The 13225-nt window shown below is 43.5% G+C and overlaps 1 protein-coding gene across 1 annotated transcript in view; it reads right to left on the bottom strand.

Annotated features, from left to right (window-relative positions):
• Nucleotides 1–1209: 1209 nt before the first annotated feature.
• The window catches only part of LOC124141426, a 41566-nt gene continuing 29550 nt past the window's right edge, over nt 1210–13225 (bottom strand). The window contains exons 5-9 of the mRNA XM_046509434.2: nt 10364–10484; nt 9987–10169; nt 8617–8740; nt 3990–4415; nt 1210–2338 (exon numbers count right to left, since the gene is read on the bottom strand). Coding sequence (XP_046365390.2) covers nt 1773–2338; nt 3990–4415; nt 8617–8740; nt 9987–10169; nt 10364–10484 — 1420 coding nt within the window. The 3' untranslated portion in view covers nt 1210–1772. The remainder of the gene's footprint in view (nt 2339–3989; nt 4416–8616; nt 8741–9986; nt 10170–10363; nt 10485–13225) is intronic.

Raw genomic sequence — 13225 nt, 5'->3', positions numbered from 1 at the left:
GTATTTATACGGCAGTGTTGAAATGTACATTGAATACTGGAGTAGCTGTTGCTAGGGATAATGCAGCAGAGCGTGCGCCCAGGAATGACCAGGATTCGCGGACGATGCTGGTTGAGATTATGACAGTTGTGAGTTTTAGTAATGTGTAGACTTGCACAGGTCCCTAAGGCAATAATTCTTAGTTTAAATCATAATTTCTTGATTATGAAAAAAAAGAACAAGTTGTCCCTATAAGAGACTGGAGTCCTTACTGTCCACATATCTAGACTTGCCTATAAGGAGGATAGAATTACTACACATCCATGGACTTTTCCTTCAGTACAGACTTGGAGCAAGGCTCCACGACGGAACACAGCATTCACCTATTCAGTTTGGGGAAGCTTATGTGGGTGGACGTGAAAGTCCAGTACGGGCAGAGACATGAAGTGTGAAGCCCATTCTCAATACCCCGCTCTATCCCCCGGCGACTGGGAGATCCTACACGCCCACCGCGTCAGTTTGTAAACGATAGCTGACAAGTTAAGTCAGATGTGGTGTTTTGTGTACCAAGCTTGAAATGTTAACTATTTTTTGTGTTTTTGTACAAATATTCGCGCCATAAAAAATCATCCCCATATACTAATGTCACTATCTCCATATGATTTAATATGTCCACCCACATAATGAGTCAAGAGTGCCACCTTGTAGGACCTTGTAGGAGGTGAAACAGCACCAATCAGACTTACTGTCACCCATTCTCTGCAGAATACTTCCCCTGTACCGTCACAATACACTGGCAGTTAGTATCTTTAGTAAAACATAGTTAATTCCTTAAAGAGTTTCTGGTAAGATACTTAATGCTTGTGTTTTTCATAAACTCTATATCTCCATCTTGTCTCTACCCTGTTTTCCCCACTTTTGGGGTCCACCTCCGTGGTTATTGATTAGAGCGTTTGTCCCTTAGATCGGAAGATCAGGGGATTCGATCCCCGGCCGCATGAAACCGTTAAAAGTACTTATTATTACCCTGCCTGCATAAAAGGGATCAAGCATGGACTGTTCGATTCGGAGCCAGTATATACCCCGGCCGCGTCATACCAAAATACGTTAAGAGATGGGATTTGTTGTTACCCCGTCTGGCGCTCGGCATTAAGGGGCTAAAACAAGGACTTGTAGGCTAGAGTCAGTATACTGTGTCTGATTGGAGTATTCGTGTTAAACTATGGCATGGTATCCCAGTGGGCTGGTACTATAAAGCCAGCATTAGTCCGGACACGCATAGGTACACGCACACACGCATGCTCATATAAATGCTATATAAAAATATATAGCGACGTTAAACCCCATTTCACTCCACGGGACATAACCTCACCTCCATCATTATGCCTAAGTAGGGGTTGGTGACTCTATTAATTTCACTATCGAAACAATCAGTTACGTAAATCACAAGACTCTTCTTTTAAATGTAGTACTTAGTACCCACAGACATCAGATCCGAAGATTCTTTCGACCTATTGTTGGATACTTTCCAATGAGCTGATGTAGAAGTTCTCAATAAATCCTGTACAATGAATCTCACACAACATATCACACGGTTGTTGAGCAGAATGCTTAACATCGCATCAGTCGCTCTTAACACAGTCTTCACAAACACCTTGAGATCGGTCTTAAATGCATGTGTTCCTGAGACGTTTAAAAGCACATCAGTCTCACGGAAGCACCGAAGAATGTCGACGACGTAATGCTGAAGTGTGAGGCTCAACCACATAACAGAGTTTAATTCAAGCTCGGGCTCATTTTCCCGGGCGTTGATTCCTCCTATTTGAATTCCGATCACTTTTAGGTTTGCTGTTCCGACCAGGTTTATTTGGATTAACCCCTCCCTCCCTTTTCGCTTTGGGTTGAACTCTTTGAGTAGGTCTAGACACAGTTCTCTGACTTGAACCCTGTCGTCTGCTTTCTGGGCGGCGACGCTGGTTCGTCCTTGACCTTTGCCTTGGCCTTTGAGTCGGTCGACGTCGTTGAGCAGGTTTCCTGGTAGGTTTGGGTTTATTTCTGGGATTAACTTCATTTTTCTCCTTTTTCTTTGAACATATAGTGACATCACAGTATTGCCATTGTTTCCTGGACTTCGTGGTGAAGCACCATGGCTTCTTCCGCCTCATGCCGCTAGGGTTCCGGCAGTGGTTGTGGTCTCCCAGCCCGTCACTGTCCTCCTGTCCCCCTGATGTCTTAGGCTTGAGTTTGTGGCTGTGGGGGTACTGCTCAGACCATTTCTGACACGTGATGCCGTCCAGGGTGTGGTCAAGTTTGCCTCTGTAGTCGCGACCGTCCTTGTTTCGACCCTTCACGCACTTTCCTGAAACCATAGCAACATAATTTGTAGGACGATGCTCGATGCTACTAGACATCATCATCGAGTATCACATACAAAATAAAATCCATTAACATAATACCATGACAGTGGTACAACACACGTGCGTCCTGCTATTATCGACCGCCTCCGTGGTCTAGTGGTAGAGGACCACCTCCGTGGTCTAGTGGTAGAGGGTCCGCCCGGAGAGCGGAAGGTCCGGGGTTCGATCCCCGACCGCGTCATACCAAAAGACGTTAAAAGATGGTACTTGTTGTTACCCTGTCTGGCGCTCGGCATTAAGGGGCTAAAACAAGGACTGGTCGGCTCGGAGTCAGTATACTGTGTCTGAGTGGGGTATTCATGGTAAACTGCGGCATGGTATCTCAGTGGGCTAGCACTATAAATCGGCATCAGTCCGGACTAGTACAAGCAGCCACACAGACACACACACACGTACATGCACGTCGCTATATAAGTGCAATAATCTTGGACGCGACGTTAAACCCCATTTCACCTCACCTCTAGTGGTAGAGCATCCGCCCGGAGAGCGGAAGGCCCGGGGTTCGATCCCCGACCGCGTCATACCAAAAGACGTTAAAAGATGGTACTTGTTGTTACCCTGTCTGGCGCTCGGCATTAAGGGGCTAAAACAAGGACTGGTCGGCTCGGAGTCAGTATACTGTGTCTGAGTGGGGTATTCATGGTAAACTGCGGCATGGTATCTCAGTGGGCTAGCACTATAAATCGGCATCAGTCCGGACTAGTACAAGCAGCCACACAGACACACACACACGTACATGCACGTCGCTATATAAGTGCAATAATCTTGGACGCGACGTTAAACCCCATTTCACCTCACCTCTAGTGGTAGAGCATCCGCCCGGAGAGCGGAAGGCCCGGGGTTCGAACCCCGGCCGCGTCATACCAAAAGACGTTCGAGAACGCCACTTGTGCTAATCCATGTGTTATTACCAGAGTGCTAAAGGTGAACAAACACCAGCCCCTGCCCCCATCTATAGACGACCCTCCCCAGGGTGGGAACTGACCAGATGCTGGTGACAGTGTCGGATGTAATGGCTGTCTAAATGTTGAGTTAGAGATACTCCGTTTTCTCGTGGATTTGATCGATAACGATCCATTTCCATGACGTCAATGACAGGGGTAATCCACGGGGGGTTGCAAGGGTTTAGAAGCTGGTTCAGCATTTGGTGAGTGAGTGAATATGGTTTTACGACGCTTTTAGGAATATTCCAGTAAGATCCCAGCGGTGGACACAAGAAATGGGCCTCACACATTGCACCCATGTGGGGAATCGAACCCAGGCCTATGGCGAGGCGAGCGAACGCTTTAACCACAAGACTACCTCAACGCCCCTTAAGCACCCACTATCACAGGTATGGTGCTGACAGACACTGAAAACCCTGCCCGTCCTTACGGGTAGAAACACTGATTATCATAAATTACCCTGAAAGTATTATACCACGGTAACAGACCGAGGTATGGTTCTGCAGAACAAGGGTCAGGAATTCGAACCCATAATCCCACAGCTAAAGGATGCGCCAAAGACGACTTTGTATATCAATCACGTCACATAGTACATGCTTTTTTAAAATAGTTGACATTTTTTAAGTATAAATAAATCTCTTGAACTTACTTCTGGCCCGTTTTTCGCAAATAAAGGGGTATATGTACTTGGGAAGCTGTAAAACCGAGCCGGTCCACACTCCCTGCCAGAGGAACTTCTTGGTGTTCCTGTCCTTCACTAACGCCATGGAGGTGTAGGTGCTCGGCATGCCTTTGCCCCAGTTCGTGTACGTCATCTTCTTCGGCTTCGCCTTGTCGCCCTTGTACCACACCATCGACCCGTTGACCGTCTTACCACCGGTTCTCCAGATGAAGACCCTGGGGAACTTCTTGTTGACGAGCTTCTCCAGGAACCGCTCTTCCCCTTTGGTTTCTATGCTTGTCAGATAGGCATTGTCAGTCTGGCACTCCTTATACGCGGCAGAGAACTGGTGTCTGGGCCTGTCGTGAAGCTTGTAGCAGCTTGTCTTGAACTTCGCCCAATTCTTTGGACAAACTGGAAGGAGAGGTCATGAGTGAGTGAGTGAATATGGTTTTACGCGCTATTAGCAATGTTCCAGCAATATCAAGTCGGGGAACACCAGAAATGGGCTTCACATATTGTACCCATGTGGGGAATCGAACACGGGTCTTCGGCGTGTCGAGCCGCTTTGACCACTAGGCTACCCCACCGCCCCGAGAGGTCATGAAGTATGGATGTATAGAGCCTGAAGATGAAAACTAGTTCTGACTATTGGTTAATCAGTATTTCGAGCGATATCAAGAGCTTGGGTTAAGTTTTGGTTGGTTCCAAATCAGCCAATCAGCGTCACGGCTTCTATTTCCTTAACAGGCGTGAGCAACAATTCGTTTGTTTGTTTGTAAGATTGGTAGATCTTGTGGAATGAAAGTGATTATGATTGTTTGTTTGTTTGTTGTTTAACGCCGCACTCCGCAATATTCCAGCTATATGACGGCGGTCTGTAAATAATCGTGTCTGGACCAGACAATCCAGTGATTAATATCATGAGCATCGATCCACACAATTGGGTTAAGTAGTCCAGCAAATGGTCTGTATTTGTATGTAAGGAAATGATCATTCCTAATTCTTGCGTCATACAATGACCTCAGTTTAACGGATCATGCAATAAAATGGCTTTAGGACAAAAAGGTAAAGCAGCCTTGAGTTACACCTTTCCAAATAATGAATTCGTCGAATGAAACAGGCCGCGCATGACGTGCGTGTGTGAAATATAACCTAGACGGATCATTAATATCTACAAATGTTAAAAAATACTGATAAAATCATTAATATCTACAAATGTTAAAAATATACTGATAAAAAAAATAATATCTACAAATGTTGGAAAAATACGGATAAAATAATTAATATCTACAACTGTTAAAAAAATACTGATGAAATCATTGATATCTACAAATGTTTGGAAAAATACTGATAAAAATCATTAATATCTACAAATGTTGGAAAAATACTGATAAAATAATTAATATCTACAAATGTTGGAAAAATACTGATAAAATCATTAAAATCTACAAATGTTGAAAATATCCTGATAAAATCATTAAGATCTACGATTGTTAAAAATACTGATAAAATCATTAAGATCTACAAATGTTGAAGAAATACCGATAAAAGCGTATACCTCACTTTCAAACATTTCAAAATTTATGCCAAAGACCTAAATAACGGTTCTACTTTAACTTCCATGAAACTACAACAATGCATCACGACAAGAAGGGGTCGCTCTGTAACAGGATGTTATTCCAGCTAAGTGAAATATTATTGTAGACATTAATGTTCCATATTCAGTGCAACGTTGCATACACTGATTGATATAGAAAGTTGTTTGTTTCCATTCGTTTTTCTCAGCAAAATTCCCGTGTTCCTATTAGAGTATATAACTAGATTTGTTTAGCAAAAAAGAATGATACATCCATAGAAAGATCAACAAAAAATAGTTGTCAAGGGCAGCTTAATGGATTTGGAGAAAAGAATATTATTTATATCCGTAAATTCACTTTTGTCTCAATTAAGAGTAGAACTTAAGATGTAGGTATGTTTGTTGTTTTACGCCGCATATGATGGCGGACTGTAAATTATCTAGCATGGACCAGGCAATCCAGTGGTTAATATTATGAGCAACGATCCACGTCATCACGTGTACCAAGTCACCGAGTCTGACCACCCACGACAAGCATAGGATTCACTTCTAACCCAGAATTTCCAAGAAGAGAACTTGATAATATCAAGCGTGATACACATTAGAACATATACACACGCATGCGTACTGAGTATCAATGTAGGAAACACGAATGTAACTATGGGTTGGTTGTGCCGATAAAGATTTATAGCCATGACATTTTCAATGATGCCATCTTGAATCTGTTGAAAAGGTCTGCCAGAGAGAAGTAAATAAATACCACACATTTGTATCAATACACGCTCGCATATTAACAAGTTTTCAAATACTGCCGTTTTGTACGACGACTTTAATATTGCTTACGTTGCGATATATGTGAGTACAACACAGTTCAATCTGCTGTGAGCAGGACACTGGTCTAGACGGGCTAATAAACATGTTGCCGTCATGTGGACATCATTACGTCGGCCCTGGCCCTGTATAGGTAATTAGGACAATATCCTGACATATCCCAGGCGTTCATTGTTCAACGTGGAGGAATGCACTGAGAAAATAAATCCGAACAAATATATTTGAATTATTGTTCACGCTTTTTAACACTCGACTATTCACGTGTGTTTTTTAAAAGCTCCGTGTTAGATTTGCCCAGTTTTGTGTACGCGGGAGCAACGGACTAGAAGTCGATGTTGGCTTTGTATCGTCTGCGACCTTTGTCAAAATACTCGGATCTGATTGGTCAGTCTGAGGTTTCAAATCACAGTAACCGTCTCTGATTTGAATAGCCCATTTGACGACCGCATTTCCGCGGAAACTGATATATAAAGCCAGCCGGCTCTTTTTTAGTCATTGTCTGTAGGCATATCGGAATGTTGTCATTAAAACATTTATTTATGCAGAGCTTTGTTAAAGATTCAAGTTAGGGCCTTCAACTCTGAAGGTAATAGCCAGCTCTACCTTGAAAACACTGAATGTTTATCTCCATATTGCCCACATCTCCTCCCCGGCTACAAAATACTCCCATGATAATATATACATACATATATGTAGCTTCTTCAGTAGGTGACCCGTGAAGATCCGATGTAGAACAGGTCTTCAGCAACCCATGCTTGTCGTGAAAAGCGACTATGCTTGTCGTAAGAGGCGACTAACGTAATCGGGTGGTCAGGCTCGCTGACTTGGTTGATGTATGTCATCGATCTCAATTGCGTTGATCGATGCTCATGATATCAATCACTGGATTGTCTGGTCCAGACTCGATTATTTACAGACCGCAGCCATAAAGCTGGAATATTGCTGAATGCGGCGTTAAACAACAAACCAACCAACTTCAGTAGGTCTTAATTAGTCTCTCTATGCATCAGGGGCGGTCGGGTAGCCTAGTGGTTCAAGCGTTCGCTTGTCACGCCGAAGACCCGGGTCCGATTCCCGACATGGGTTCATTGTGTGAAGCCCATTTCTGGTGTCCCCCTGCCGTGATATTGCTGGAATATTGCTAAAAGCGGCGTAAAACCATACTCACTCACTCACTCACTCTATGCATCAACACGACGGCACGGAACGTTGTTATGATATCAACCACTGGTTTGTCTGGGTCAGACTCGATTATTTACAGACCGCTGTGACACAGCTGGAATGTTGCTGATTACGGCATAAAATCTAGGGTCTTCAAATCTGAGGGTAACAGTCAGCTCTACCTTGAAAACACTGAAAGTTTATCACCTCTCCGCTCCGACTACAAAACACTCCCGTTTGTACCACGTGGTAGTAAGGCTGGTCGTACTCAGGACGTACTGCTGCATGTGGTTTCAGTTTTGAATGTTCCATTAGTTCCGGGTTAATAATTCTCCATCTGGGGGAGTTTGTTGAAGCTGGAATATGTGACCCTACTGACCACTGAGGCAGGGACCACGTGACATGTACTGTCAGTGATACAGGACACTTTCCCGAAGCATGAGGTTATGCACGCAGCAAATACCCCAGGTAGTTCCGCAGCAAATACCCCAGGTAGTCCCGCACCAAATACCCCAGGTAGTTCTGCAGCAAATACCCTAGGTAGTTCCGCAGCAAATACTCCAGGTTGTTCGCAGCAAATACCCCAGGTAGTTCCGCAGCAAATACTCCAGGTAGTTCCGCAGCAAATACCCCAGGTATTTCCGCAGCAAATACTCCAGGTTGTTCCGCACCAAATACCCCAGGTAGTTCCTGCTGAATATATACTCCAGCGGTACAAGACGGCAATCTGATGATGCATAAAGACAGGACCGCCTCCGTGGTCTAGTGGTAGAGAGTCTGCCCGGAGAGCGGAACGTCTGGAGTTCGATCCCCGGCCGCGTCATACCAAAAGAGACGTTAAAAGACGGTACTTGTTGTTACCCAGTCTGGCGCTCGGCATTAAGGGATAAAATCCTGAGGATAAAACAAGGACTGGTCAGCTCCGAGTCAGAATACTGTGTCTGAGTGGGGTATCCATGTTAAACTGATTTATGGTATCTCAGTGAGCTAGAACTATATCGCATCAATCCGGACGAGTACTTATAACATCCCAGTGATACTCACACGTGACAGCGCTGTCCTCCTTGTCGTTACAGTGGTACATGGCCCTCAGCTGTGCTATGTCGATGGTACTCAGGCCTCGTCTCTGACCAATCTTCAGGTTCATCTTCTTCCCGATACCTATCACCTGCAGCAGGAAAGATTCTTGTTGTGATGCACGCTTACAGTTATAGGTAGTTCCTGGGTGTAAGACCTCACCGTGGAACGTCTGACTCCGTGTATGGCGAATGAAGAACTTGGTTTTATTTAATTAATGATGGAATAGAACGTAACAAACTCATCTGACTTACCCCAGTGCTAGACCCATCAGGGTTTATATTTCGATAGCAGGGTTGATTACTTTCGTTGTCTTTAAAGGCCCATCATGATTGATTACTTTAGTTGCGTTTAAAGGCGCATCAGGATAGATACTTCAGTAACAGGCCCTCCAGGGTTGATTACTTTAGTAATGTTTAAACGCCCATCAGGGTTGATACTTCAGTAACAGGCCCTCCAGGATTGATTACTTTAGTTGCGTTTAAAGGACCATCAGGATAGATACTTCTGTAACAGGCCCTCCAGGGTTGATTACTTTAGTTACGTTTAAAGGACCATCAGGATAGATATTTCTGTAACAGGCCCTCCTGGGTTGATTACTTTAGTTGCGTTTAAAGGACCATCAGGATAGGTACTCTTGTAACAGGCCCTCCAGGGTTGATTACTTTAGTTACGTTTAAACGCCCATCAGGGTTGATACTTCAGTAACAGGCCCCCGAGAGCTGACTACTTTAGTTACGTTTAAAGGCGCAATAGGATTGATATTTCAGTAGCAGGCCCTCCATAGTTGATTACTTTAGTTATGTTTAAAGAAGCATCAGGATAGATATTTCAGTAACAGTTTCTTCAGGGTTGATTACTATAATTACGTCTAAAGGCCAATCAGGATAGATACTTCAGTAACAGGCCCTTAAGGGTTGATTACTTTAGCTACGTCCAAATGCCAATCAGGATAGATACTCTATTAACAGGCCCTCCAGGGTTGATTAGTTTAGTTATGTTTAAAGGCCCATCAGGATAGATACTTTATTAACAGACCTCCTAGTGTTGAGTACTTTAGTTACGTTTAAAGGTGCATCAGGATAGATATTTTAGTAACAGAACTTTCAGGGTTGATTACTTTAGTTATAGATATTTCAGAAACAGAACCTTCAGGGTTGATTACTTTAGTTACGTCTAAAGGCCAATCAGGACAGATATTTCAGTAACAGGCCCCCCAGGGTTTATTACTTTAGATACGTGTACAGGCCCACCAGGATGGATGTAGCTCCAGTAACATGCCCTTCAGTATATTCTGTTTACACATACAGTGTATCATTGTTGACTTGATGACATACCTTGATTGTGGGTTCCCCCATCCGCGTGAAGGCCCACTTGTTATAATGCATGATGCTGGAGTAGTCGTAAGGAAAGCCTCTTGACGTTGCCAGCCTCTTGCTGAGCTTTTTAAAATCAGGAAGGAACTTGGGGGAGATATTTTCCTCCACAACTTTGATGTATTCGTCTCGGTCGGGTCGTGCCTTAATCCAAGACAAACATGCAATTAAAACTACATGTATATGGTTGATTTGTAAGATAATTGTACACGCCTTGACAAATGGCTATATATTCTGTAATTCTCACTCGCTTTTCTCTTCTTAATATTAATGTAATTTGGTGTTTACCCGTAGTGATATTTGAAAGTAAGTTGGATGTAGTAACAGATTTCTAATACCTGTTCGTGCCAGACGCCCAAAGCATGACTAGTTTCGTGGATAGCAGTGCCGACATTTTCACAGCCTCTCCCAATGCTGATAAGTTGTGCTCCGCCTCTTTTCCCAACGTTTGACCAGCAACTGCGGATATGAGAGCGAGGAACATATACACGCCGAAGTACATGCTTATCAATGAAATGTGTCGTATCATTGTTACAAAGATTCTTTTTTTTGTAACATGACCGAGCGAATGAGTGGGATAGCTTAGTCTTTACGCCGCTTTGAACATAGATAGATAGATAGATAGCTAGATAGATAGATAGATTGATAGATAGATAGATGTTTCAACAATATGCCTAATGAACGTATAACAGCAGAGTTGTTGGATTTTATAAGACTGATCATTAACATCTTGTTTTTATGCCTATTGTTAAAAATCGGAATATATTTTTCTTTAAGATGTTCATACTTATCACTTACTAATTCATCCTCATTCATACTCAATTTATCCTTATTGACAGTTTTTACAGATACCCATTTCAACGTCCCTTTTTTCACATCTACGTCTAAATGTTACACTGAAATTATGAAATGACACTCATGAAATTACATAATGCCCTAACAAGCGATTTATCATCTAACATACTTATATACTTCTCTGGTTCTATAGCAGACTTGATATCCTTGTAATGGTTAAGGAAACGAGAAGAAGATATACTATCGTGCCAGTTTTGACTTTACATATCCTGTAACCTTTGTTTAAAAGAGTATAAGAACAAATTTGTATCCCTTACATCTTGGGATATCCACACAAAGGAATAGCCACATGAAAATAATAAATATCTGACATGGGACACCCAATTCGTTTTGCTTTTGTCATCAAGAGCTTTCAGTAGTTTATAACATAGGTAGGGATATCTTTGCGGCTCCATTCTCAGTAATTTTAACCAATATTTTGTCATTCGAAGTTGACTACATGAATGGGATTACGTCCTGTTTCACCTAAAATAGCTGATGTGAGAGTAAAGTGATACAGGTTATATTTGGTGAAACCCACAAGGTATGTTGCTGATAAACCCAGAGACATTATCAGTGCCACTGGGATTCGAACCAGCCATCAAAGGTTGATGTCATGGCAAAGGGACGCAACTTAGCCCACTGGGCTACCCATGCCTCCTTTAACAGCCTTACTGGACCATTGGTTTGTCTGTCTCAGTATCAGGACACACATGACTCCGTGGGATGCTGCAATACTGCTGACTAGACTTAAAACCAAGTTTACTCAAGACATGTATCAACATTCCGCAAGTCTCTTTATTCCTACGCCGTAACCACTCTCGAAATGTTTATGTAATATTATCGTATGGGACCGCCCTAAGCCTTTATTGACTGCTTGTGTGGCTTCTGTAGAAACACTCTCGACGTCAATACGTTATGCATCCAAACAAAAGCACACACCACGCTGATATGAAGTCTACAAGCTACAAGGTAAACAACATAACACGACAACGAGACAAACTTGACTATACTTATTTTCATTATTTTTTGTTTTGTTTTCGAACTGTGGCACATTTTAAAGGTTGGAACACGGAACAGTATGGTACATGAGGTGAACGTGGAATTCATTAGAAAGTTCAAAGTCTGCGTGTTTCTGTAAAAGGCAGGAGAGCAGGGCCTTTCGTCTTGGCGCTTACTGTGCTAATCGTCAGATATTTGGTGTCGAGAGCCTCTGTGTCAAACAGTGCTACGAAACGTCCTCGCGGCGAGTGACTGAGTTGGGTTTAACGCTGCTTTAAACAGTATAATATGGGAGGAAAGCCCGAAGTAATGCAGGTCTGAGACGCTTACCACTTCGATAAAACCCACAAGCCTGGGTATGGTGCTGACAAACCTGTGATTGTGGGTTCGAATCCCTGTTCGCCCCGATCATGTTCCTAGGTTTGTCAGCACCATACCCGTGGCCGTGAGTTTCACCAAAGTGGTAAACGTCTGAAACCTGCATCACTTCGGGCTTTCCTCCCACATTAAGCTGACACGCCGTGATGTAACTGTAATACTGTTAAAAGCGGCGTTAAACCCAACTCACTCACTTACTCCCTTCCGGGACGTATTCCTCAACTTGCTTCATATGCTAGGGAAGAGTGAGTGAGTATGGTTTTACGCCGCTTTTAGCAATATTCCAGCAATATCACGGCAGGCGGGGGACACCAGAAATGGGCTTCACACAATGTACCCATGTCGGGAATCGAACCCGGGTCTTCAGCGTGACGAGCGAACGCTTTAACCACTAGGCTACCCGACCGTCCCGCTGGGGAAGAGGTCCTAGGGACCACTGGGGGAGAATAGCCTCACATCGTCACATGTGTGTCAGAGGACTATAAGGCTCAGGTGGTCAGGCTCAGTAACTTGTAGATTGCTCCCTATTCACAGGTCGCCTTAAAACGGAATGAATAGAGATATTGTAGTTTTTTTGTTTTGTTTGTTGTTTAATGCACTCAGCAATATTCCAGCTGTATGACGGCGGTCTGTAATAATCGAGTATGGACCAGACAATACAGTGATTGACATAATGAGCATCGACCCACGCAAATGGGATACGATGACATGCATCAACCAAGTCAGCGAGTCTGACCACCCGATCCCGTTAGTCGCCTCTTACGACAAGCATTGTCGCTTTTTATGGCAAGCGTGGGTTGCTGATGAGCTAATCTACCCCGGATCTTCTCGGGTCTAGCTGTTGTAGTACCGATATCAGATCATTGTAAGGATTCTGCCAGGACTACAAGGTTGTACCATCGTTCACAATATGTCCACATTTATATCAGCGCACCTGGGTATGTGGGTACAGTTTTGCGCCACTTTTGGCAATATTCTGGCAATAT

Source organism: Haliotis rufescens, unplaced genomic scaffold (genome assembly GCF_023055435.1).
Source record: "Haliotis rufescens isolate VD_foot unplaced genomic scaffold, xgHalRufe1.0.p SCAF_26, whole genome shotgun sequence".
Taxonomy (NCBI): Eukaryota; Metazoa; Mollusca; class Gastropoda; order Lepetellida; family Haliotidae; genus Haliotis; species Haliotis rufescens.
Note: the sequence above shows the minus strand (reverse complement) of the source record. Positions and strands in the feature narration are given on the sequence as shown.